This window comes from Carcharhinus amblyrhynchos, chromosome 21 (assembly GCF_965287045.1).
Source record: "Carcharhinus amblyrhynchos chromosome 21, sCarAmb.v2.hapA, whole genome shotgun sequence".
Classification (NCBI taxonomy): Eukaryota; Metazoa; Chordata; class Chondrichthyes; order Carcharhiniformes; family Carcharhinidae; genus Carcharhinus; species Carcharhinus amblyrhynchos.
The window spans coordinates 33,032,017-33,059,587 of record NC_137344.1 but is presented as its reverse complement, the minus strand read 5'-3'; the positions used below and the strand labels follow the sequence as shown (position 1 = coordinate 33,059,587).

Here is a 27,571-nt window from a genome sequence, read left to right as displayed (position 1 = left end):
TTATTTATTAGTGTCACAAGTAGGTTTATGAAGTTACTGTGAAAATTTCCTAGTCACCACACTCTAGTACCTGTTCGGGTACACTGAGGGAGAATTTAGCATGGTCGATCCATGGAGAATCTAAAAGTCTTCTGTCGTAATTTATTTAGTAAAAGGATTGTAAAGGAGGATTAGGGCCGATTAGGGACCAAAAAGAGGATTTATGCATGGATAAAAGAGCATAGCTGAAATATTAACTGAATAGTTTGCATCTATATTTACAATGAGAGAAGGTGCTGTGGAGGTTATCCCTAATTGCTGGCTTCTTAAACTGATGTATTCGATTTAATGCAAAAGACTCATAGTGCTGTCAGGGAGATAGTTCCAGGATTTTGATTCTATTACAGTGATTTGATTTGATTTTTTGTTGTCACCTGTATTGGAATACAGTGAAAAATATTGTTTCTTGTGTGCCATATAGACAAAATGAACAGTTCATAGCATATTTTGGGGAGAAGGAAAGGATAGGGTATAGAATATAAAGTTGCAGTTACAAATAGGGTGAAGGAAAAGACCAGCTTAATAGATGATAGGTCCATTCAAGAATCTGATGGCAGCAGGGAAGAAGCTGTTCTTGAGTGAGGAAATGGCAATATGTTTCAAAGTCAGGAATGTGTGCAACTGGGAAGGAAACATGTAGGTGGTGTTCCTGTGTGTCTATTGCCCTTGTCTTTTAGGTATTAAAGGTCCCAGGTTAGGAAAGTGCTGTCAAAGGAAGCTTGGTGAGTTGTTGCCATGCATCTTGTAGATGGTACACACTGCTGCCACTGTGCACTGATGGTAGAGGGAATTAATGTTTAAGGGGATGGATGGGATGCCATTCAAGTGGGCTTCTTTGGTGTTGAGTTTCTTCAGTGTTGTTGGAGCTGCAGTCATCCAAGTGGAGAGTATTCCAGCACACTCCTAGCTTGTGTCTTGTAGTTGATGAACAGGCTCTGGGAGGTCAGGAGCTGAGTTACTCACTACATATCAGGCCTGTTCTTGTCGGTGAAGGAAGGGGATGTTGGGTAGGTTGGGAGGGAGTGAGATGATTGACCTCCAACAACCATAACTGTCTTCCTTTGCACTCGGTATGACACCAACATTTGAGTGTTTCCTCCCCAATTCCCATTTTGCTAGGGCTCCTTGATGTCAAGGCCTGTCATTCTCACCTCTGCAACTAAGCTCGTTGGTCCATTGGACTAAAGCTGTTATGAGCTCAGGACCTAAATGGCCTTTTCAGAGACCAAACTGAGCATTGGGAAGCAGCTTACTGAGTAAGTAAGCAAAGAAAGCAAAGCCAATGACATCTCCCATCATTTTGCTGATGACTGAGAATATTGATGGTGTGGAAATTGACTGGATTGGATCTATCCTGGTTTTTTTGAACAGAACATAACAGGGTTACTTTCCACATATTTGGGTGGATGCCAGTATTGGAGCTGTGTTGGAACAGCTTGGGTAGGGGTACGCCAATTACTGGAGCACATTCTTAGTACTGCTACCAAAATATTGCCAGGGCCGATAGCCACTGCAGTATCCAATGTCTTCAGCTATTCCTTGAAGTCACATGGAATGAACTGAATTGGTTGAAAGCTGGGAACTTCATGAGGAACCTGCATTTAAGGAGACTGCCCCTCAATCTCTGGCTTCAATTCACAACCAAACTACTGATTTGCAACTCATGAATATTTTGGGAGCACGGTCAACTTGGAAGACCATCTCATGGATCTGATTCTGAGCCTGGGCGAAGTGGTCATCTCTAGGCCCACAATGTCTGACTGAGGCCGGCCTAAAAGAGTCATTGGCTGCCTGTCTCTATTCACAATCTTTCTGTGTCTGGGTGACCACAGAGAAGGAGTGTGCTGTGCTTGCCAGGACAATCAAGACCTTCTCTGACAGTGGCACCTATGAGTGGGAATCAATGGACGGGAAAGAAGTTTGCACTGTAATTTAGTCTGTAATGCTACCTTTATTGTTCTAATTCAATTGAACATTGTTAACATGGTATATGGACAGCTGAGAACTGTAGTTGGAAAGCTGCATTTGCTGTCAACACTTTGCATGTGCAATCCAAAAATGTGCATGTTAGGTTGATTGACCATGGTAAATTGCCCCTCAGTGTCGGGGGACTAGCAGGGTAAATATGTGGGTCTACAGCGATAGAGATGTGTGGGATTGTGGTCAGTGCAGATTCTATGCGCTGAATGGCCTCCTTCTGCACTGTAAGGATTCTATGAGTCTAGTGCTTCGAAAAACTTCACTCTCTAACAACTGATGTTAACCATTTTTGATTTATCATGATAGCATCTCCCACAAAAGTGAATGGGTTCCTACTTATGCTATCATTTTACCTCCTTTCGAATCATGATCTAACACACATCCAGTCTGTATGGTAAAATAAAAGTACTGTGGATGCTGAGAATCTGAAATAACAGAAGGTGCTGGTAAAACTCAGCAGGTCTAACAGAGATGCTGCCAGGCCTACTGAGTTTTTCCAGCATTTTCTGTATTTTATATCAGTCTGCATGCTAATATGGATTGTATAAGAAAACCAAGCAATGTGTGTTAATTGTAAATCTCAAACATACTCTACATCAAATCTGCTGCCAGCATCAGGACAGGGTAGTGTTAGTGGTTCTGAGAAGAGTCTTTGGGTTGAGGTGTTTGTCACTTCGTTCTCTTACACTGTTTCTTTGCTGTTTTCACTTCGTGCTTGGGCTTCAAATTTAAAAAGTTCAGGGTGTTGTCAGCGCTGGCTGGCGCGCATGCTCAGGCGGCCATTTTGCGTTGACAGCAGACCGTCGGAAATGCTGAGGGCCCTTTAATGCCTTCCCCTTTAAGCCCGGGCCCTGCCTTCCCCTTTAAGCCCGAACCCTGCCCTCCCCTTTAAGTTTAATGTGTCGGCCCAGCAGTGCCCACAATACTGTGTTGCCGGGAGCTGAGCGGGTTCTGTGTTTCCTATGGGTTTCCCTGGAAACGGCGGTGGCCCGGGGCCCCTCCTGCTCCTCAGCGGCCTCTCCGCTGTCTACCTACGGACTCTGTATCGCTCGGTGCCCGGGGGGGACTCGGGTCAGTGCCGGCCGGGGGGTGTGGTTGGGTTTGGGCGGGGCGTGTCATAGAATACAATCCCTACAGTGCCGAAGGAGGCCATTCAGCCCACCGAGTCTGCACTGACCACAATCCCATCCAGGCCCTATTCCTATAACCCCACGTATTTATCCTGTTAACCCTTGACACTAAGGGTCAATTTACCATGGCCAATGCACCTAACCCGCACATCTTTGGCGTGTGGAAGGAAACTGGAGCACCAGGAAGATACCCATGCAGACACGGGGACACTGCGCAAACTGCGCACACACAGTGACCTAAGCTGGGAATCGAACCTGGGTCCCTGGAGCTGTAAGGCAGCAGTGCTAACCACTGTGCCATGATGCTGGTTGGGAAGGTTGTGGGGTAGGTTGGGCAGAGTCAAAAAGAGAGGGGGAAGAAAAGGGTGTAGGGGCCATCAGGGGAGGGAGGTAGAGGGATATGGGGAAGGCGTGGGGTGGGTTGAGGTTTAGTTGGGGGGAGAGCAAAGTGTGTGGGGTGAGGTTTAAGATTGGGGGTGTGTGGTTCGGAGTAAGGGGTGCAATGCTGTTTGTTCTACCAGTCACTGCAATGTTGTTGTTTCCACAGGGGAGCTTGTGACTGCTGCCTGCGAACTGGGGGTGAGTGAATGGCTGTAGCTTTTGTGTTGATGAGAGACGGTGAAGAGCTGGGGACCGTTCCTGATGTGCCCCAGTGGGGATCAGGATACCGAGTCAGGGGGCATGAGAGAGCGATAGGATCATGTTTGAATACACTAGCAAGATTTTACTAACTGGTTCAATCTGAGAAAGTAGCAAGGGAGAGGAATTGGAAATGTGGAATGTCCAAAAATGTGAAGTATGACAGATTCCAGGAGGAAGAGAGGATCCCATTATAGGTGATGCATTTTCAGTGTTTGAATGTAATTTAAAACTACTAAGAGGCAGCCCAGTAGCACTGTCATAGAGGTTTACAGCATGGAAACAGGCCCTTTGACCCAACTTGTCCATGCTGCCCTTTTTTTTAGAAAACCACTAATCTAATCCCAATTGCCTGCATTTGGCCCACATCCCTCTATACCCATTGTACCCATGTAACTGTCTAAATGCTTTTTAAAAGATAAAATTGTACCCACCTCTACTACTACCTCTGGCAGCTTGTTCCAGACACTCACCACCCTCTGTGTGAAAAAAATTGCCCCTCTGGACACTTTTGTATCTCTCCCCTCTTACCTTAAACCTATGCTCTCTAGTTTTAGACTCCCCTATCTTTGGGAGAAGATGTTGACTATCTACCTTGTCTATGCCCCTCATTATTTTATAGACCTCTATAAGGTCACCCCTCAGCCTCCTATGCTCCAGAGAAAAAAGTCCCAGTCTATTCAGCCTCTCCTTATAACTCAATCCATCAAGTCCTGGCAGCATCCTAGTAAATCTTTTCTGCACTCTTTATAGTTTAATAATATTCTTTCTATAATAGGGTGACCAGAATTGCACAATTCCAAGCGTAGCCTTATCAATGTCTCGTGCAACTTCAACAAGATGTCCCAACTCTTGTACTCAGTGTTCTGACCAATGAAACCAGGCATGCTGAATGCCTTCTTCACCACTCTGTCTACCTGTGACTCCACTTTCAAGGAGCTATGAACATGTACCCCTAGATCTCTTTGTTCTGTATCTCTGCTCAACACCCTACCATTAACTGAGTAAGTCCTGCCCTGGTTCAGTCTACCAAAATGCATTACCTTGCATTTGTCTAAATTAAACTCCATCTGCCTTTCATCAGCCCACTGACCCAACTGATCAAGATCCTGCTGCAATTGGAGATAACCTTTCTCACTGTCCACCATGACACCAATCTTGGTGTCATTTACTGGAGTTCTATGAGGATGTGTCTAGGGCGGTCGATAGAGGAGAGCCGGTGGATGTGGTCTTTCTGGATTTTCAGAAGGCGTTTGACAAAGTACCTCATAAGAGGTTATTGCAGAAGGTCAGGGGACTTGGAGTTGGGGGTAGGGTGTTAGCGTGGATAGAGGATTGGTTGTCAAATAGGAGGCAGAGAGTGGGGGTCAATGGGTGCTATTCGGATTGGCGGATGGTGACTAGTGGAGTGCCCCAGGGGTCGGTGCTGGGGCCTCAGCTTTTTACCATTTATATAGATGATCTGGAGGAGGGAACCGAGTGTAGGGTGTCGAAATTTGCGGATGACACCAAGATTGGGGGAACGGCAAATTGTGCGGAGGGTGTGGAGAGTCTGCAGAAGGATCTAGATAGGCTGGGCGAATGGGCCAGGAAATGGCAAATGGAATTTAATGTTGGCAAGTGTGAGGTGGTCCACTTTGGTAGGAAGAATGGTAGGAAGGACTATTACTTACGGGGCGAAAAACTGCAGCAGGCGACGGTGCAGAGGGACCTCGGGGTCCTTGTACATGAGTCGCAAAAACCCAGCTTGCAGGTGCAGCAGGTGGTCAGGAAGGCGAATGGGATGCTGGCCTTCATAGCGAAGGGGATTGAATATAAAAGTAGGGAGGTCTTGCTGCAGCTGTATAGGGCATTGGTGAGGCCGCAGCTGGAGTACTGTGTGCAGTTTTGGGCGCCGCACCTGCGCAAAGATATTTTGGCCTTGGAGGGAGTGCAGAGGAGGTTTACTAGGCTGATACCGGAGTTGAGGGGGTTGAGCTATGAGGAGAGGCTGAATAAACTAGGCTTGTACTTGTTGGAGTTTAGAAGAATGAGGGGAGATCTCATTGAGACGTATAAGATGATGAATGGGATGGATAGGATAGAGGTGGAGAGACTCTTTCCGCTCAAAAAAGACACTAGGACTAGGGGGCACAGCCTCAAGATAAAGGGGGGGTGTTTTAGAACGGAGTTGAGGAGGAACTTCTTCACTCAAAGGGTGGTGAATCTCTGGAATTCTCTACCCGTTGAAGTGGTGGAGGCTGCCTCGCTAAATATTTTCAAGAAGCGGGTTGATGGGTTTTTGATAAGAGAGGGGATTAAGGGTTATGGGGAGAGGGCCGGAAAGTGGAACTGAGCCACGACAGATCAGCCATGATCTTATTGAATGGCGGGGCAGGCTCGAAGGGCCAGATGGCCTACTCCTGCTCCTATTTCTTATGTTATGTTCTTATGTTATCTGCAAACTAACTAACCATGCCCCCTATAGTCTCATCCACATCATTAATATTAATAGCAAATAATAGTGGGCCCAGTACTGATCCCTGAGGCACACCGCTGGTCATAGGCTTCCAGTTTGAAAAACAACTCTCTACACCCACCCTCTGGCTTCTGTCAAGGGTGAGGTATCCATTTAGATACCTCACCTTGGATCCCATGAGATTTAACTTTATGCAAAACCTACCATGCGGTACCTTGTCAAAGGCCTTGCGACTGCACTGCCCTCATCTACTTTCTTGGTCGTCCCTTCAAAAAACTCAATCAAATTTGTGAGACATGATTTTCCACTCACAAAGCCATGTTGACTATCCCTAATCAGTCCTTGCATCTCTAAATGCCTATAGATCCTGTCTCTCAAAATACCTTCCATCAATTTACCCACCGCAGATGTGAGGCTCACTGACCTGTAATTCCCAGGTTTTTCCCTGCAGCCCTCTTTAAACAAAGGCACAACACTTGCCAATCTCCCATCTTCAGGCACCTCGCCCGTGACTGAATCATCGATAAATATCTCAGCTGGAGGACCAACAATTTCCTCCCTAGCCTCCCACAATGTCCTGGGGTATACCTCATCAGGTCCCTGACACAGACTGAGTGGTGACTAGGAGCGGAATGGATTAAGCTGTGGCCCAGGTGTAGGGTGGTCATGGTGGTGGTGGTGGGTAAATGATAAAGGCATTCAAGTATAGAAGGAGCACCAGAAAACCAAGAGCTTTCAACAGATGGCTTTGGAAGAGATGGGTACAGAGTTGAAAAGGTTGAGGTGACTTGTTTGATGGAAGGAAATAGTTGGTGCCTGATCAAAAGAGCCACGTAGAGAATTGGCTGTTGTGTGAAATGGGTGAGTCTTTAGAATTTTAAGTGAGGACTTGGGAAGTTGAGGGAGCATTAGATGGCTCTCATGGCAGAGTTGTGGTAAAGAAAAGAAAGTACAGAATGACAGGAGCTAGTAGCTGGGGGACTGGGGAGAGGCCAAGGTAAGGTTAGAGGGCCTGAGATGGAGAGAGGCTGTGGTGGTACTATTCTGTCTGCCAGTGCATTCAGTAATTCACCAGATAAGTTTTTTTTAAAGAGTGAGTACTGTCTGGTGTGCTGGTTTCTGTAAATGAGGGGTAGTTGGGAATGTGTGGTCTATTGCATTATGGAGGTTGTGGGTAACTTCAAGGCCTCTTGTTTCCCTGTTTTTCAGGTGGCACATCCTCCTGGGTACCCATTGTTCACTCTTCTGGCTAGGCTGGCAATGACCATTTTTCCATTGGGCTCTCCAGTTTTCAGAGTCAATGTATTGAATGCATTACTGGGGGTAACCACAGCCTCCCTGCTCTTTGAAACAGTTTTCAGGTGAGTCCAAGAGTAGGATACTACTCTCTGTGCAGACACTCCTTGCAGAGGCACAATATTTGACAACTGTAGGCCATTCAGCCCTTCTCACCTGTTCCATTATTCCATTAAATCATAGCTCATCTGTATCTTAATTACGTGTGCCTGCCTTGGTTCCATTACCCTTACCTAACAAAACCTGTCAATCTCAATTTTAAACTTTTAGTTGATTCCATCTTCAGTGGCTTTTTTGGGGAAAGAGTTCTGCTCTCTCTTTGTATGAAGAAATGTTTCTTGGTATCAGCCCTGAGTAGTCCAGCTCGAGTTTGAAGATTATGCTCCCTTGTTGGTGGAGTCCAGAACAGAGAAAATAATTCTTCCCAACCCATTAAACTCCTTTTAATCATTATGTTCGAGACTTAACCTCCCATATTTAAGCAAATATAAACTGAGTTTATATATGTGTCATGATTTAACCCTTTTATCCTTTGCGTGGTTTTGTTTGAGGTGCTTTGGATGATCTGCTATGTTAAATCTGCCGTAAAATACAAGTAGCTGTTGCAATCCCTCCAAGGCCAATAATTTGTTCTTGGAATGGGGTTTCCAGAACTGATTGCAGTAATCCAGACAGTGTGACTGTTTGTCCTAGATGCTCCTGCATTTGAGTCCTGTGTGTCTCTTACTAGGGTGCTGTTTGTCTTGCAATCTCTTATTTAGATTTTTTCGCAGATGCGTAACATGTCCCTGCACATGCAAGTGGCCTGATCTTTGTCTCCAAATTGTTTGTTTTTGGAATTTGTGGAGGTACTGACTGTAATCTTTCAATACTCCTTGGATTCAGGGTTAGGATTAGGGGACTGGAAAATAGTTCCTCCGGTCTCTGTTTGTGTGGAATTTGCACCTTCACCCTGTGTCTGTGGGTTTCCTCTGGGTGCTCTGGTTTCCTCCCACACTCCAAAGATGTGTGGGTTAGGTTGATTGGCCATGCTAAATTGCCCCTTAGTGTCAGGGGGACTAGCAGCGTAAATACATGGGGTTACAGGGATAGGGCCTGAATGGGATTGGATAGTGCAGCCTGAATGGTCAAAAGATCACCTCCTGCACTGTAAGGATCCTATGATTTGTCATTTCATTCAGAATCACTACCCATCACTAAATATACTATGGCCTGTTGTCTTGCTGGGCCTGGGTAAACATTAGCCTTTGGTCCCCTTTTGAATTTAGCTAGACATTCAGCCAGAATTTCTGTTCTGGATTCATTATCCAGTGAACACTGGATACTTAGACAAATTCTGAGGGTATCTCATTTTGGGATTATATCCTGCAATGATGTCCCTTCAAGGGAAGGTGAGAAAATCAGACTGTGTTTAGTGAGTCACATAAGGGAACGCATTCTAAGAGTGTATAAATTGAATGAGGACAGAGCTCCATTTTTCTATGTCTTTTCAAAAAGTATTCTTGAAAGCCTAACTGTTACTTCGGGTGTTGTCAGGCACTGAGTGTTCCCTGCCCGTTCTCTTTCAACACTCTTTCCCCCATCTCCCCACTCCATTACCTCAACAGCCAACCAATAAAGATTGCTTTTTCTTGGTCAAACAACATTAATCAAACTGGACCATTATCCATGTTGTCAGGGAGTTTGGGCGGTGGACAGGGGATGGGCAGTTATCGCTAGTGTGGGGATGGGGCAGAGTGGGGTGGTTGTGTTTGATTTATGAAATTGTGTTGTTTCAACTCTCTGACTGCTGGGTGATTGATGGGTGTTAGCGATACCTAGTTAATTTTCTTTTGCTGTAATTGAATTTTGTTAAGGTAGAGTTATAGGAAATGTAGCAAAGAAGGGATGAATAGAGTTGCAATACCAATCAGCCATTTTTTATTAAAATGTTGGGACGGGTTAGATGGGCTGAGTGGCTGACCCATGTTTCTATGCCTCTACGCGTCTATGTCTGATGCCCCATTCCTGTGTTTCAGGTTGTCAAACTCTTACTCTGGAGGGATTCTTGCCGCTGGGCTCTTTGCTTTCTCCCGGCTAGCATGGCAGTGGTCTGTTGCAGCTGAGGTTTTCACCTTGAACAATTTCTTTGTGAGTCTCCTCATGGTCCTGATGGTTCGATTCAGCATAGCGCCAACAGCACAGGAAAGGTCAAAGGTAAAATCTGAGTGTATCCTTCCCCCAGCAACAGCAGACTGTCAGTTGAGGATGGGCAAAGACTTCCCACTGCTGAAAGGATTATGAATGTGAGGGCAAAGACTTGGAAGTAATCAAAAGAAGTAAATGCGAATGAAGGAAAAGCTTTTTGACACAGCAAATAGTTAAGGCCTGGAATGCAGTGCCTGACAGTATTGTGTAGGCACATTCAATCAAGACAATCAAAAGGAAATTTGGACTGTTTGAAGAGGAGGGATGTTTAAGGATTATGGACAGAAGACAGGATAGTGACATTAAGTGAATTGCTCATTCAAAGACTGAGAGTAGACATGATGGGCCGAATGGTCTCTTTCTGCACTGTAATGATTGTGATCCCATTCCAGACTTGACTTCACATCCCAAACACTGAAGCATCATTTTCTATGAAGCCCCTCAGTACATGAGGGATTGGTTGTAGTCCAGAAATGGGCTGCATTATGCAATACTGGTAGTAGTGGACTTTGCAATGATGGCGTATCCAATGATTCACTAAAGCAAATGTGACTAAGTATTCCCCTAACTTTTATTTACACTGGTGAGATACTACAGTTATCGGTCCTAATTATGCATGATCTCATCAGTTAGATCATGCACTTAACTCAAATCGAGTGGTTTAATGCAGAAGCCTGCTGTCACAAAAGAAGATTAGCACAATAGAACAATGTCACTTCTCTTGACAATTTTAAGAATACAAAAATATCATAATCTGGTCCTCATTCCATATATCATTGCTCAAAATGAATTATCTTGAGATTGATCAAACAAACCTGACAAATCTCAACATTAAAACAACAGGTGATAGATAGCAAACCTATTGGTTACTGGAGGGAGGTGGACTGCAGATCTATTGATCGACAGAAGACAGATTGCAAACCCATTGCACACAAGTCTCGCATTGATTTGGACAGTTTCCAGTGACTGTTGGTCCACAGCAGTGAATTTCCTCATTAGCTGTCTGGGATTTGCTCATCTCACTGTCCTGTTGGTTGCAGAACTCCAATCCAGAGGAGTATAGCATGCTGATCTGCCAGGTATCAGCAATTGCCCCCCCAACATAAGCTGGGCATGAATTATGTTCCTTGGTTTAAATACAAGGATTAAAAGAACGCATAATACAAACTTGTGGAAGCACTTTACACTGAAAGTTACCAGCCAACAATTTACTTTGAGGATGGCACCCTTTGGGCATCTGTGGACCTGGCTGGTAACCCTGAACTCCACACCCATAGACTTGGCATGTCACCCAAAGCCAGCTCTCCAAACCTCTCTTTGGCAGGAACCATCATTAGTTCAGTGGAAGTCTTTCTGAAGATGTCCATAGTTTTGCCTAGGGGAGCAGTAATGTCCACGCTGGTACTATGCTTCTTTATCTTCAAAGAAACAATCATCTAGTGAATGCTGTCAACTTGATGCGTCTTTCCCATATGAATATGATGTTACCTGTTGCAAACACTGTTTTTCACATCCCAGATACAAGTGAATCCTGCAGATTCCCCTTCGTGGCAAATGTTGCTTGCAGAGATTTAAAATCATAGAATCCTTTGGAAGGATAATTTGGAAGGATTCATTCATTTGAAAGTCTTGTGCTGCAACGATCTTCACTGCTATGCAATGAGTTGTTTTCTGTGGGCTATCTTGTAATAGATAAAAGTAATGTATCAGTTGAACTGGAGGTAGTGAAGACAACTCCGCTGACATGTCCTGGTGTGTGTGTGTGAGGTATATATGTATTAATTAATCCAGATCCAAAGAGTCTGATCAGTCACTGTAGCTGTATTTTTTTTTGGCACCTCAAATTCCTCCACCATTTCAACTGAAACTTGTTGGTAACTCCCTACCAGCACCACCCACCCACACACACCACCACGCCCCTACCCCACCCTCTAATGCCAAAGACAGCAACAAACAGAAATAATGAACAACAAGTTGAATGACTAAAGTAGCTTTAACCGTGCACTTGGGAGGGAGAAACTAGAACATCTGGTAGTGACTGGACAAATTCAGGGGTCAAGAGCAAGAGGGAGACAAAAAATATACACACAGTTTGAGATGCAGAAAACAGATGAAGGCAATGAAAGTTGGAGAGCCATGACTGCTGACATTGCAAAACGTAACATTTGAAAAAGGGGATTGTAATAATAAAACATCTCAAGGCACTTCACAGGAGCATAATAGAACATTCCACATGAGGAGATATTGGTCCAATGATGAAAGGATTGTTAAAAAGGGAAAGGCTGTCTTCTTAAAAAAAAGGAAAGTGTAGTGGAGAGGCACAGGGAGGGAATTCCAGAACTTGGGCTAGCACGGTGGCACAGTGGTTAGCACTGCTGTCTCACAGCACCAGGGACTCGGGTTCGATTCCTGGCTTGGGTCACTGTCTATGTGGAGTTTGCACATTCTCCTCGTGTCCGCATGGGTTTTCTCCAGGTGCTCCAGATTCCTCTCATGGTCTGAATGATGTATTAGTTATATGCATTAGCTATGCTATTTTCTCCCTCACTGTACCCAAACAGGCACTAGAGTGTGGTGACTAAGGGATTTTCAAAGTAACGTTGTTGCAGTGTCAATGTAAGCCTACTTGTGACACTAATAAATAAACTTTAAAGTGAGAGTGTGGCCACCAGTGGTGGAGCAAATAAAATAATGGGTTGAACAGAAGACCAGAATTAGTTGAGCAAAGGCACTTTGAAAGGTTGTGGACGAGAGCAGATTACGGTGATAGGGAGGAGTGAGGTTGTGGAGGGATTTGAAAGCAAGGATGAGGATTTTATAATTGACATTACTTGATCAGGGGCTGATGAAGGCCAGAAAACACCAAAATGATAAGTGTATGGGTTTTGGATGATGTTGAAGAAAATGAAGGGAACTATCCTGAGGTGACTGTGACTGCCCTTGATTTCAAAGCAGCGTTTACCTAAGTGTGGTATCAAAGAGCCCTAGCAAAACTGAAGTCGATAGGAATTGGGGTACAAACATTTTGCTGGTTGGAGTCATACCTGGCACAAAGAAGGATGGTTGTGGTTGTTGGAGATTAATCTGTTCAGTTCCAGGACATCACTGCAGGAGTTCCTAAGCTTAACTAGTTTCAGCTGCTTTATCAATGACCTTCGTTCCATCATGGGATCAGCAGTGGGGATGTTTGCTAATGACTGGACAATGTTCTGTACCATTCATGACAACTCAGATACAGAAGCAGTCCATGTCCAAATGCAGCAATACCTGGATAATATCCAGACTTGAACTGACAAGTGACAAGTAACATTAGCGCCACACTAGTGCGAGGCAATGAGCACTTCCAAAAAATGAATTTGACCATCGCCCCATGATATTCACTGTCTTTACCATTGCTGAATTCCCCCACTGTCAATGTACTGGTGTTACCATTGATCAGAAACTGAATTGGACTCGCCATATACATACTGTGGCTAAAAGAGCAGGCCAGAGGCTAGGAATCCTGCCCACCATCTACAAGGTTGCATCACTTTTGTCCCAGCAACTCATAGCACGTTCACTGGTGTGTTTGCTGTTCCTCCAATCAACACTTTTTCACTCCTTCATTTACTGCTGATGGACTCACTAGTCTGTCTATCAGAAGCAGAAGTGGAAGAGAACTGACCCATGATTGGAAGAGCAACTCCAAGATTAATCTTCCATTGAAACTCACTTGATTGACGCGGTCAATGGTAATCAGAGGTTGCCTAGACAGTATTCACAGGCCGCATCTGCACCCCTGGCTATACGTTGGACAAACTACTTAGCTCATGTTGAAGTCGCTGAACTCTAACAAAATGTTGTTTTTATTTGTAGCTTTCTCTGCTGGGTGCATTCTGCTGTGGCCTGAGTCTCTGTAACCAGCACACCATTATTCTCTACGTGATGTACATTGTGCCCTGGGTGCTGCTGAGATTACACAGACTGAAGGTAAAATATTACCCATGTTTTAGTTTCTAATGTTCATCATTTGTTGCTTATTCTCATTGTCTATCTCTGTGATTGCTACTTTTGTCTGACTTTCCTTCTGTCTCTTTCTCCCCATTTTCATACTTTTTCCTCTCATGTTCCCTACATACAATTTTCTCTTCTATTCCTTTCCTTCACATTTTCTTTTCCCTCCATCTCCCTTTGTTTTGGCATCTCTCTCCTTTTCCGCTACTCTTTAACCTCTGCTCTCTTTCCCTCTAACCTTCTCCTACACACTCTTCTACCCCCCTGTCGTCTCTCTCACTCTTTGTGTAATTTCTCCTCTCTAACTTCTCCCATTTTCTGTATTTTTTTTCTCCACTCTTTTCCTTGCACTTTAATTTCTGTCTCCCTCTCCAGACTATGTAGGCATCTCTCACCCATGTATGACCTGTGTTCTACCTCAGTGCTAACTCAGCTGCAGAATCACTTGTACCATTCTGCTTTGTTGTGCCCTAAATGTCCAGGAATTGTCCATAAGGGTCATGCTGAGGTTAGGCCTTTGTTTCGGAGCTGGCCTCTTGCCTTATATCTATCTGCCCATCTCATCCTACCTCAACCAAGCACGATGGAGCTGGGGAGACCAGACCACCTTAAGAGGCTTCATCACACACCTGCTGCGGGAGGAGTACGGCACGTTCAATCTGGTAAAGTCTTACACCTTATCACTTTTCACACTGCTTAAAGAAATGGGCTATTGAGTATTGGAACTTGGAGATATTCAGCAAAGCAGATGTTTGTTCAGGAGTGCTATAAATTTTCATCTGTTCTCCCAATCTCCAGATATCCCATTTCACACATTCTTCCTTATCCCTGTATCTGACAGACTTCCCACACCACCTTCAGCTCTGATTCATTTTTCCTCAAAGTACAACAATGTTTACCCGACAACTGCCTTCTACGTTCTCGCTTGTTCACTCACTTGTTCACTGAGTTCCCCCAGCTTTAATATTCCAAACCACCACCTAATTACCTTTGCCTTTTCTCAAAAACATCTCAGCCTTGCTGGTACAAATGCAAAACATTGTGGATGCTGGAGATGTGAAATAAGAGCATTGCTGGAAAGCTCTGAAGAGTCACATTGGACTCGAAACATTTGCTATGTTTTGCTCTCCTTAGGTGATGTCAAATCTGCTAAATTTTTCTGTTTTTTGAAATTTCAACCCTCCTGACATCTTGTGCCATTGCCCATTACCAGGGTAATGCCACCCACACACAATTCAACAGGCTGTCACGATAGTTAATCAGTGGACTCACTGTTTCCAGAGATTCTCCGAGCAGAATAGTTTTTAATGTTTTTTATGTTCAGACAAGTTGAAGATGTTTCCTGATCTGTTTTTTTCCTAGGCCAAGTCAGAGTCTGGTTCAGGGCTGCTGCAGGTATGGAGGTGAGTGACAGCCAATACTACCCAGTACCCTCCAAATAGAAGCTGTTATATGATTTGCTGTGTTTGTGTCCCCAGTCTCCATGCACAGGCCTCATTGTATCGCACTGTTCAGGTTAAAAATAGTTTAACTTATTCAGATTCTTTATAACAATAATAACATGAAAGTGAAAAAAATCACTCCAGCAAGAGTAACCAGTACCATGCTGGACTCGAATAGGTCTACAAAATAATAGTGCATTTAAAATAATTCCAAACATACAGTCAAAAACTCCCCTTTTTTTTAAACAGAATACACTGGGAGGAAGGGATTAGATAGGGTAACACCACCGAGTGGTGTGTTGACCTTTTAAATTCAAAGCCAAAGATAAATTCTATACTAATAGCAGGTGGCTTGTGTTCTGGCAGAGGCCGTACGGAGTGCATTCTGCTAATGATTGCCAGATAGTGTATTTACATTGAAGGAGCTGTCTGAATTTAGGGAGCAGATTCAGTGTTGATTTACTGAGCATATTAACTGGAGAGGAGGGGAAGGAATCTCAATGAGTTAATCATTTGTGGAGCTGATTGCTTTGCCTTTTTATTCTCCACAGTTTTCAGATGGCACAAATAAAGACTGAACTGTCAACAATTGGGGCAACTCTGGCACTTGCAGCCATCCCGCTGCAGGGTTTTAAAAGGTATAAACTAGAGCTTCCAGCACATGCAGGTAATAAACTCTCTCTTGCCCAGCCCCCATGCCGCAAATGCATTCTCTCTCCCTCCAAATCCCCTTGCAACAAATGTGATCCACTCTAATGGGTGGATGATAGTTGCAGCTTAATTTTTTACCACTTCCATTTTGTGGTGGGATAGAATGGAAATCAGTTGGTGTTCTTTTTCTGCATTTTCAGGCCCTCCTATTTGTTCCCCAATTCCACCTGGCTTTCTGGCTCTTTTAATGAAGATTCCAGCAATGTGGCTGGTGGGGAGGGGCAGAGTCTATTGAAACATGCATTACCTCTTCCCAGCCCTACAAACAACTGTTGTGCAGGCCCTGAATTCTCACAGAGCACCAGTGATTAATGCAACATGGTGCATGTTTACACTGCTGCAAGGGGCATACACAGAGGTGCTTGTGGATCCCAGAGCCTGTCACTCCAAGCCTCCTGGCCTGTCAGTTGGCTCTCTATATAAGGTTTCCTATGCAACTCATACATTGGGTTGCACTGAACAACTAAAAATAAGGTAAAGATAAAAAGCAAAATACTGGAAATCTGAAATAAACATAAAATGCTGGAACTACTCCAAGTCTCTCTCAGGGAGGAACGGGATTAAGGTTTTCAGATTGATGACCTTTTGTCAGAATTGGGAAATATAAGCGATAATACGGGTTTTAAAATAAATAAAGGAGGGAAAGAAGGTCTCTTCTATAGATTGCAGCAGTGGTTAATTTATAAAAGGAATGGTGGTTTAGGGAAAGATAGATGATAATGAGAAGATGGAACTAGAGAAAGTGTAAATAGTAATAGCAGAATCATTACCAGATGTTGCTGTCTGGAAAAAATGGCAGCAGAGGTTATGAGATACTTCTGTTGAATCCAGAAAGCTGCAAAGTGCTGAATTGAAAGATTGGGTACTCTTTCTCAAGCTTCTATTAAGTTTTGTTGAAGCACTGTAGAAGACAGATGTCAGAGAATTAAAATGAAAGGTGACGGTAAGCTCTGGGTTATTTTTATGGACTGAACAATAGTATTCCAAGTTGCATTTGGCCTCCCCAGTGTATAGGAGATCATATTGTGAGCAGCGAATACAGTATATCTAATTAAAAGAAGTGCAACTAAATTGTTGAAGGAGTATTTGGAACCTAAAACAGTGGGAATGGAAGAGGTAAAAGGGCAGGTGTTGCATCTTCTGTGCTTGAATGTGTGGGGAGTGAACACCTCACTGAGGGAACGGCCCCTTCACAATGCGGAAAGTTGAGGGGTGTTTGGTAGTGATGTCTGAAGAACAGCAGTACTGTACACATGGGAAATGGCAAGAGTGCATTTAATCCCTTGTCCCATAGGATCTCAGCAATCTTGCCCCTTTTTCCTACCTGCTTTGGGAAATGTCACCTAAAAATGTAGTTGTCGGTAGGTTTCTGGCTGTTGCTATTAAAAGGGGGGTTATGTTGATGGTTCTGTGTAATGTATATTTGCAGCAACTCCTCCCAGCGTTCGGTCTTGTGGCTCTTCATTGTGATGCTCTGCTCCTACTCCATGTTCTTTTCCTGGAGAGCAAACCTAGATCTCGGCAAACCCCTCTTTATTGGAGTGGTGAGTGTCCCATGAATTAATTGTTCTGATTTGATGATTATCAGTTTTTATTCTTTCAATGAGCAATTCAATCCAATGAGCAGATATCTCCAGTAAATTAAAGCATTGAATTTTTGCACTTTGGCTTCACCCTTAGAACATATGCAGCGATGACCCAAAAAAATGATCCAATGAACTGGAGAGTGTAACAGATACGTTTGTGGGAAGACGGCTGTGCTGTAGATCAGTCAGTCTGTCAATCAAAATGTGTAGATTCTAGCCCAAACTAAGGGAATGTAACTGTGACGCCAATGTGGGTTTTCCTTTATGGCACTGATATGTGCTGAAATTGCCTTGAGGTGATTACAAAGATTTGTACAGATGAGGAAGGCCACCATCCCTCCTTAAAACCCGATGATACTCCCTTTACTGCGTCCAACTGCTTCTTAAATAATTGTTTGTACTCCCCTAATCAGGTTGGAGGTATCTTCTCTGTGAAGAGATTTCTGCTATTGCTAGTTTGTACTGGGTTCCCATGTCTTGCACACGTGGTTGAAGTACTATTGTAACTCAGGATTAACCACAGTACGGTGGAGATATGTTCCTTAGGCTCCCAAGCCCTGATGCATTCCATCCGCTCCTGGGGACTTGTCCACAATCAGCCCCTCCAGTCTGTCGAGCACCGCCTCTCTAGTAACAATAATGTCATTGCGACCCTCCAGTCCTACCACCTTTCCGTCGCTAACACCCGGCAAATTATTCACGTCCTCCTCCGTGAAGACCGAAACAAAAAAGTTATTCAAGACCTCAGCCATTTCCCCATCCCCTACCACTAAGTCCCCCCTCTCATCCTCTAAGGGTCCAACGTTCACCCTAGCCAGCCTCTTCCCTTTTATATATTTATAAAAACTCTTGCTATCCTTTTTTATATTAAGCGCTAGCCCAGCTTCATAGTTTCTCCTACCCTTCTTTATCAACTTCTTTGTCAGTCTTTGTTGACATTTAAACCTCTCCCAATCCTCTTCTCGCCCACTACTCTTAGCTACTCTAAACGCCTCCACTTTTAATTTAACACTTCACCTCCTTCGTTATCCACGGCTTATTACCTCTCCTCCTACGGTCCTTTTTAACCATCGGAATAAATTTCTGCTGAGCACCAAGAAAGATCTCCTTAAAGATCCTCCACTGCTCCTCAGCAGACCTACCTTCCAACGCGCTCCCCCAGTCAACATTCGCCAATTCTTCTCTCATCCTACCGTACTTCCCTCAGGACCGGATGGAATGCATCCGAGGGTTCTGAAAGAAATGGCGGAGGTGATAGTGGATGCCTTGGTGGTTACTTTCCAAACGTCGCTGGATTCCGGGGAAGTGCCGGAAGATTGGAAAACGGCTAATGTTGCGCCGTTGTTTAAGAAGGGTGGCAGGCAAAAGGCAGGGAATTATAAGCCAGTTAGTTTAACGTCTGTTGTAGGTAAAATGTTAGAATCCGTCATCAAGGAGGAAATAGCGAGGCATCTTGAGGGGAATTGCTTGATAGAGCAGACGCAGCACGGTTTCGTTAAGGGGAAGTCGTGTCTGACAAATTTATTGGAGTTCTGTGAGGATGTGTCTAGGGCGGTGGATAGAGGAGAGCCGGTGGATGTGGTCTTTCTTGATTTTCAGAAGGCGTTTGACAAGGTACCTCACAAGAGGTTATTGCAGAAGGTAAGGGGGCATGGAGTTGGGGGTAGGTTGTTAGCGTAGATAGAGGATTGGCTGTCAAATAGGAGGCAGAGAGTGGGGGTCAATGGGTGCTATTCGGATTGGCGGTTGGCGACTAGTGGGGTGCCCCAGGGGTCGGTGCTGGGGCCTCAGCTATTTACCATTTACATAGATGATCTGGAGGAGGGAACCGAGTGTATGGTGTCGAAATTTGCTGATGACACCAAGATTGGTGGAACGGCAAATTGCGCGGAAGGTGTGGAGAGTCTGCAGAAGGATCTAGGTGGGCTGGGCGAATGGGCCAGGAACTGGCAAATGGAATTTAATGTTGGCAAGTGCGAGGTGGTCCACTTTGGTAGGAATAATGGTAGGAAGGACTAGTACTTAGGTGGCGAAAAACTGCAGCAGGCGACGGTGCAGAGGGACCTCGGGGTCCTTGTGCATGAGTCGCAAAAACCCAGCCTGCAGGTGCAGCAGGTGGTCAGGAAGGCTAATGGGATGGTGGCCTTCATAGCGAGGGGGATTGAATATAAAAGTAGGGAGGTCTTGCTGCAGCTGTATAGGGCATTGGTGAGGCCGCAGCTGGAGTACTGTGTGCAGTTTTGGTTGCCGCACTTACGCAAAGATATTTTGGCCTTGGAGGGAGTGCAGAGGAGGTTTACTAGGCTGACACCGGAGTTGAGGGGGTTGAACTATGAGGAGAGGCTGAATAAACTAGGCTTGTAGTCGTTAGAGTTTAGAAGAATGAGGGGAGATCTCATTGAGACATATAAGATGATGAATGGGATGGATAGGATAGAGGTGGAGAGGCTCTTCCCGCTCAGAAAGGACAGTAGGACTAGGGGGCACAGCCTCAAGATAAAGGGGGGGCGGTTTAGAACGGAGTTGAGGAGGAACTTCTTCACTCAAAGGGTGGTGAATCTCTGGAATTCTCTGCCCGTTGAAGTGGTGGAGGCTGCCTCGCTAAATATTTTTAAGACACGGGTTGATGGGTTTTTGATAAGTGAGGGGATTAAGGGTTATGGGGAGAGGGCGGGAAAGTGGAACTGAGCCACGACAGATCAGCCATGATCTTATTGAATGGCGGGGCAGGCTCGAAGGGCTAGATGGCCTACTCCTGCTCCTATTTCTTATGTTCACCAACACCCTTTATAGTTGGTGAAGGATTGAACCAGAGCCAATCTTAAATAATTAACAGAAAATGTGGAGAGATAAATAGAGTTAATGTTTCGAGTAAGTGTGACTCTTCAATTGTTACTTAGTCTTACATTTATTTCAAGTTAAGTATTGCAAGCCTACGAGTCTGAACTTCAACACATTACAGTTTCACTAAGTGTGTCATTATATGTGCTAAAGTGAAACCCTAATTAATACCCTCCACCTGCATATAATAAAAAAATGAATACTGCTCATGCTAAGAGTCATTCTCTGATGCTTCGCTGCATCAGTTCCAGGACTTGAATGTTTACTTTAGGGACCAGACATGAATGTATTATTCAGTATTGCCTTCCTCAGGATAAATGTGGACTTGCACAGATAGACAATAGAGCACAGCATTCAGTAGCCCTCTTTAATTACTGTGATGTAGAAAGTTTTGTAAAAATGTTTGCTCCTGCCACAGTAGGCACTGTACTGATGAGTAATGTTGAGCCACAATTTTTGGGTCTGAGTTGAGAACACAGCGTGTAACAGTGCTGTTCCAAGTTGGGATGAAATATTGGCGCGTAGAGCTAAGTTCTGTTCTCTGCTCTGTGGAATTATCTTGAGGGTCTGGGTTACAAAAAAACACCATTATGCCTACATGCTCTGGAGGAAATGGCAGGGGATGTTGGGAATAGCCAACAAAATCTGCAAGGTTCTTTGAAGAGCCTATGCTGTTATATCACTGGCCTCTAGTAGTGCATTTGATTATTAAACATTTTGGGTGGAATTCTCCAGCTGCAACTGGAGAATCCTGCCCGAGGCCAATGGATCTGTGCGTAGTCCCCTCTGCCCACTACGATTCCTGTGGCGGGCAGGAGAATTTCCCCCTCTAAATTAAACTTCCTAGAAAAAATGGCAATACTTAATGATCACCTTTTGTGCTGTCTCCTTTCCTTTTGTGCTGCTGGATAAGGCTGTTTAATATCTACACAAACTACAGCCATAGCAATGTGCAAATTGTTTAATTTAACAACAATGGAAACTTGCATTTATATAGTACCTTCAATGTCCCAGAAAAAATGGGTGTCCAGCCAATGATGATATTTGGAGAGGTGATTACGAGCTTGATCCAAGAGGGGGATTTCTGAGACCTAGATAAAACACATCCACCATTGGGTGGGTTACAGGAAGGGCTGAACATAAGTCAGAATCAGAGGGGGAAAGTTCAGGATTGGTTTTGAGCAAATAGGGAGGTAGGGACCATTATCATAGTCACGTGGGACGCCAATTGTGACTGAGATCTGGTTCAGTGCCATAACAAGGGTAGAAACCCAATCAAAAGGATTCATACGTGGGATTGCATGAAAGAAGGGTATGGATTTGAGGGGCAATAATGTTAATTTGGAGAGTAAAGGGAGACTGAAGTTGGGGTGATAATTCAACAGAACCTATCACTCCTCACTCTTAGAAACTTGTGTGTCTTGGCAACACTCCTCTCCACTCCTAGATTCATCACAATTATGTTCCTGAGCACAGCTTCTGAATCCTTTCATCAGGCAACTGCACCAAATTGGACCTGATTTCAGCACTGCACCAACAGTGTTGATTGGTAACCAAGATTGAGATATCATTTACTTTCATTTCTATTCATTTTATTTCTGCAGGTTGAAAGGTTCTGGCTACAGAGTAATTTGGTAGTTTGCGTTTTGGCAGGCTGTGGTCTAGCTTCAGTCTGCTCCATTTTACGGAGAATAATGGGCAATAACGCACTGTGGGATTGGGCAGAGTGGCTCTCTGTCATCATCCTCATCGCTTTCCAAATCCATCAGAACTACAAGTAAGCTATAATTTTCAAATATCTGCCTATTGATGATGATGATGATTAATATCAGCTTGGCTCAAAAGTAGCATTCTCACCTCTGGGTCAGAGATTATGGGTTTGAATTATCTCCAGAGACCAGAGTGCAAAATGCTGCTGAGTGCTGCACTGTTGCAAGTGCCCTTTTAGTTGAGATATTAAATTGAGGTCCTGTCTGCACTTTCATACCCTCAGAAAAAAGTGGCCCAGCAAAAAATCCTACAGCCACCATTTGAAGAAATTCTGCCAGTTTCTGCTCCCAACATTCATCTCTCGACCAACGCCATCAGAACTAATTGTTGCCATTATCCCATTGTTGTTTATGGGATCTTATGTGCAATTTTTCTGATGTGGAGATGTTGGCTTTGGACTGGGGTAAACACAGTAAGAAGTCACACAACACCAGGTTAAAATCCGACAAGTTTATTTGATAGTAAACCCACAAGCTTTCGGAACGCTGTTCCATCGTCAGGTGAGTGAGAACTCTGATCTCTGATCAGAACTTTCCACTCACCTGATGATGGAACACCGTTCCGAAAGCTTGTGGGTTTACTATCAAATAAACTTGTTGGACTTCTCACTGTGCAATTTTCCTGCCAGGTTTTCAGATCAAAAAGGTGACTACACACTTAATTTGGGAGCACATGAAAGACTTGAATAATGCAATATGAATGCAGGTTTGTTCTTATTTCTTTATTTTTTTTAGTGAGGAACCAGCATAGAGTCCAAGCTCAATAAAACACCGTCAAGTGTAGCGATAGCTGCAAGAGAAGATGGACAAATCAAGATGCAATTGTGACAGGCTGACGTTTAGTTTCAAAAGCCTGTAGATTGGTAGAGGAGATATAGATAGACTGAAAGAGAAGAGGAGGTCAACCCAAAGAAAGGAGTTAGGACTTGTTGAGAAGAGGAGAGAGTTACCATAGAGAGGGATAGTAGGTTGCGCTGAGCAAATACTTGTACTTGAGGAGAGTGTGTGTGAAGTTCAGGAAATTGTACCCAATTCCTGGGCTTTCAGTAATGTTTATATTTCATAAAATAAACCATTTCTTTATCAGAAAGAGATGTCATTTTAAAAACCCATCCATCTGAAAAGCTGGCAGAGGCATAGTCATAGAATCCCTGCAGTGCAGGAAGGGGCCATTTGGTCCATCAAGTCTACACTGATTCTTCAACAGAACATCTTACTCACCCTACCCCATCCCATCCCCTCCCCCACTTATCCCACTAACTTATATGTCTTGGGACACTAAGAGGCAATTTAGCATGGCCAGTCTGCCTAAGGTGCACATCTTTGAACTGGGAAGAAACCGGAGCACCTGGTGGAAACCCATGTAGACACGGGGAGAATGTGCAAACTCCACACACAGTGACCCAAGGCTGGAATTGAGCCCAGATCCCTGGTGCTGAGGAGCAGCAATACTAACCACTGTGCCATCCCAAGTCTTGAGAAATTTATCAGAAACTAGGTACGTAAGACTGATACTGAAGTGCTTAATCCTGAATGTCGGAACAGGAGATCATGGCAACAGTGCCAGCCTCTCTCTCTCTCTCTCTCCCTCTCTCTCTCACTCATTCCGATTACCTTTATTGACCGGTGACTCTTGATTCTCTCTCCTCTCTCTCTCTCTTCTTCCACACCACCTTTCTCCTCCTCCTCCTCCTCCTCCTCCTCCTCCACCCCGCCTGCACGCCCCCCGCCCTGCCCACACACACGCACACGCACACACAAAAATCCTTGACTTGTTACCTGGACTTACCCTGTAACAAGGGGGAAAATCTTGATACAATGAATAAGAAACAGGTAAATCTCATTGTAAAACAATATTCTGTTCATTTATGTATTTCGTATAATTCAGTGAGTTATTTTTGATTCGCTAAATTAATGTATTTCACCTTCTGAAGTAGGAGAACATGCATAGCAGTGTGTTGTAATGAATCTCGGGTCAAGTTAACATTTGATTATCTGCCATGCAACAGAAGTAGTTTTCAGATCACCGAACGCAAGCTGTATGGAACCTGGAATTCGTAACTGGTTATTCATTGTCACACTCTCAATGTCCTTTGTTTACTACTGCACCGTTTTACTGTCCACATGCGCTCACTAAAGATTAATACGAAAAAGGTTGGGTCTGTTTCCAATTGTAGAAATTCTTTATGCAGCTGTTTATTAAGAGATAAACTTAATACAAACTAAAATATATTAGCCTGTGTCTAAAGTAGATTATTTTAAATCTTGTTACTGGTAACTAAACACGAGCTGAGCTAACAGTTCAGTTTATCAACTGTAGGCATCTGGTCCTTGTGTTTTTGGAAAGTTTTTATTCTTTTATACTTTAAAGTTGGAAATTGAAAGTTGAATGTGAGACTTGAGATGTAATGTATAGAAAATATATAGACTAATTATTTCCAACTGTTCAGGATCTGTGACCACAGCAATAACAACATTGTGGACAAGTTTGCCAGAAATATCTTGGGCAGCATGCCCCCTAATGCAACAATCCTGGTTCGAGGAGACCTCCCAGGAAACTCCCTGCGATACCTTCATTACTGTGAGGGAGAAAGGCCTGACCTCAGTCTAGTGGATCAGGAGGTAACATAGGATATATGGCCATTCAGCCAGTCTATGATTGTATTGATGTTCCTCCGTTCAACCTTCATCATCTTTTCCAATCTAAATCTATCGTCAGTGGATGCTTTTTGAGCTTCTTCCTAATTTCTATACTATACTATAATACTACACCAGAGCCACAGCCTAGTATGAAAGAGGATCAAAGTGGCTAGACAGAGGGATTTGAGGGTCTGAGTGGATAGAAACATGATCTAGATCGAAAACAAAAAATGCTAGAAAATCTCAGTAGATCTGATGGTATCTGTGGAGAGAGAACAGATAACATTTCAAGTCTGGGTGACTCTTCGTCAGAGCTCTGACAAAGCATCATCCACACTTGAAACATTGGCTCCATTCTTTTTCCATAGATGCTGTCTGACCTGCTGAGATTTTCCAATATTTTCCGTTTTTGTTTTATATTCTAACTTCTGCTTATCATAGCTTGGTGGCACAGTGGTTAACACTGCTGCCTCACAGTACCAGAGACCTGGGTTCAATTCCCAGCTTAGGTCATTGTCTGTGCAGATTCTGCATGTTCTTGCTATGTCTGCATGGTTTCCTCTGGGTGCTCTGGTTCCCCCCATAATCTGAAAGCGGTGCTGGTTAGGTGCCTTGGTCATACTAAATGCTCTGTGGTCCGAACAGGCGCTAGAGTATGGCGACTAGGAGATTTTCACAGTAACTTCATTGCAGTGTTAATCTCTTTGTGACTAATAAATAAATTTTAACTTTTTTTTGTAGTACTTTGGTTTTATGATCTAGATCAATCCTCCCAAACCAGTGGGGAGAACTGGGTGACTTATTCAGAAGCTTAAATAATTTCAATCACATTTCCAAGTGTCTTCAGAAAGATATTATAAATTTAAATGTTAATCATATCATTTCAGATTCAATTTTTAACATTTGAGTTATTTGTGAAATCAGCAGTGACACACTATTTGTACTGTAACAGAACAAGGTGATATTCCTCTGGGCTTGGTGAGGGCAGAATCACTGAGCTATAAACTGTTTGAATTCTTCAAGAACATTCATGTAACTTACCGTAACGAGAAGTTTAACTTATTCAAATGTCTGGATTTAACAACTGCATATCAGGGGATAAAATATGTTTTAGTAAAATTGTCCAGACGTCCCCTGCCTAGCTCCTCGATCTCTTGAATCCCTATGTCCTTCTTCCTCTTTGAGTGGAATGATCTGGAACTCAAGTCGGCCATAGGAAAGTAGGGTGGGAAGAGCTAGGGTCACGGGAGGAGTGGTGGAGAGAGCATGAGTATCTCTGAACTCAGTCCTCAGGGGAAGAGGGTAATTTGCTTCTATTGGGTGGATGTTTGATGTGGATCAGAGCTTGTGCTCATTGTACCACGTCAAATGTACAGGGGGCGGGGGCTGAATGATGAAAGTAAGCAGTATGTGCCTTCTTTGGGACAAGGAAACCAAAGGCAATTAATGGTGTTTTCTGATTTTGTTTTAATTAAAAGCTGTTTCACAACTGGAGGGATCTCAGTAAAGAATGTAATCCAATGTCACTTCCTCTGCAGATGATGACATATGATTGGTATTTGCCGAAACTGGCCAAGCACTTACCACATGTCCATTTCCCAGGACATCACTGGAATCCCATCAACCAAGTGGATCGTGATGGGGCTGTGACATTCAACCTACATGATTTACTCGTTGCAAACAAAGAGTGAGTTTCAATACAATAATCCCAATTACTCAATGAAAGCATAATGAATTCCTATCTAATAATCCCAATATTGAGTCAGAACCAAGAGCGAGTTTCTAATAGACTCAGTTACTGTGTGAGAACAGTGCAAGTTTCTGTATGATATCCCCAGTTATTCAGTGTGAACAGAGAATGAGTTTCTTTTATCTAATAGCTCCATTTGTTGAATGGGAACAGAGGTGAGTTTTTATATAACTTCAATAACTTGATACAAATAGATTTTCTGTAATATCTTTGCAGGATTTGGAGCTGTGTGCTCCATAGAGTTCAAGTATTCAACTGAACTGGTTTATGTACATCTGTAAATAGCAACAAGAGGGCATTAGTTTTACACTCCTGTCTGGCTTCCATTTAACTTTTCTTGTTTTTAATGAATTTACAAATCAAACTTAACCACTGATTTTCTATTCCTAAGAAGATACCTTCTTGACCCAAACTACTTTAACTCGGGAAAGGACCTTGACCCATCTAGGCCTGACTTTGCGGAAATGTTTCCTCCATCAAAGACTGATTTTAACCCTAACCTTCAATTGAATTTTCCATTTCCTCAGACATCTGTCTGACCCCAATTGGACTGTGAACTGGTTTCAGGCATGAATTGTACTGGAGTAACTATTGGTACTCTACTCATATCCTAAGTATCCAATTCATCAGACTTGTTTGATTCTTTCCAACTTTCTGCTCCTTGTATGTGAGGATCACACTTTCTTAACTTGTTCTGGTAGCCAATTCAACCACTTATGATGATCTTTTGCATTCTTCTAGTTCACCTTCAAACATCTTTCTCTTACTATACCTAGAACAGTTACATTCAGCCCACCTTGTCAGTACCAACTCTCCAAATGATCTGTTCACCTAGTTCCATTCTTCTGCTTTCTCCAGATAATCCTGCACATTCGAATGCCTGGATTGAACCTGCGTCCACAAGGTTCTCCGTGCAGTGAATTTAGACTTCAACCACTTGCTGCATGAACGAGTTTCTTTTTTCCTATCACTTCTGCTTTCTTTGCAAATTACTTGAAATTTGTTACCTCTCATTCTTGAACCTTTATGGTGGCTTTGAGCAATCTCCAACAGCTTGGGATTGTAATGCTGCTCAAGTTTGTACAAAATGTTGTACACAATGGTTTACAC

General features: G+C 43.6%; 1 protein-coding gene across 2 annotated transcripts in view; it reads left to right on the top strand.

The window, feature by feature from the left end:
• Window positions 1-2,909: 2,909 nt before the first annotated feature.
• Window positions 2,910-27,571, top strand: part of tmem260 (transmembrane protein 260) — a 35,356-nt gene continuing 10,694 nt past the window's right edge. Inside the window, exons 1-12 of one of the 2 annotated variants that reach the window (XM_080208965.1) lie at window positions 2,910-3,090; window positions 3,697-3,728; window positions 7,456-7,607; window positions 9,561-9,738; window positions 13,585-13,698; window positions 14,205-14,384; window positions 15,085-15,125; window positions 15,716-15,802; window positions 17,305-17,419; window positions 21,907-22,079; window positions 24,522-24,693; window positions 26,250-26,398. In XM_080208965.1, the coding sequence (XP_080065091.1) occupies window positions 2,982-3,090; window positions 3,697-3,728; window positions 7,456-7,607; window positions 9,561-9,738; window positions 13,585-13,698; window positions 14,205-14,384; window positions 15,085-15,125; window positions 15,716-15,802; window positions 17,305-17,419; window positions 21,907-22,079; window positions 24,522-24,693; window positions 26,250-26,398 (1,502 nt within the window). In that variant the 5' untranslated portion in view covers window positions 2,910-2,981. The remainder of the gene's footprint in view (window positions 3,091-3,696; window positions 3,729-7,455; window positions 7,608-9,560; window positions 9,739-13,584; window positions 13,699-14,204; window positions 14,385-15,084; window positions 15,126-15,715; window positions 15,803-17,304; window positions 17,420-21,906; window positions 22,080-24,521; window positions 24,694-26,249; window positions 26,399-27,571) is intronic. The other variant, XM_080208964.1, reaches the window with a different exon arrangement.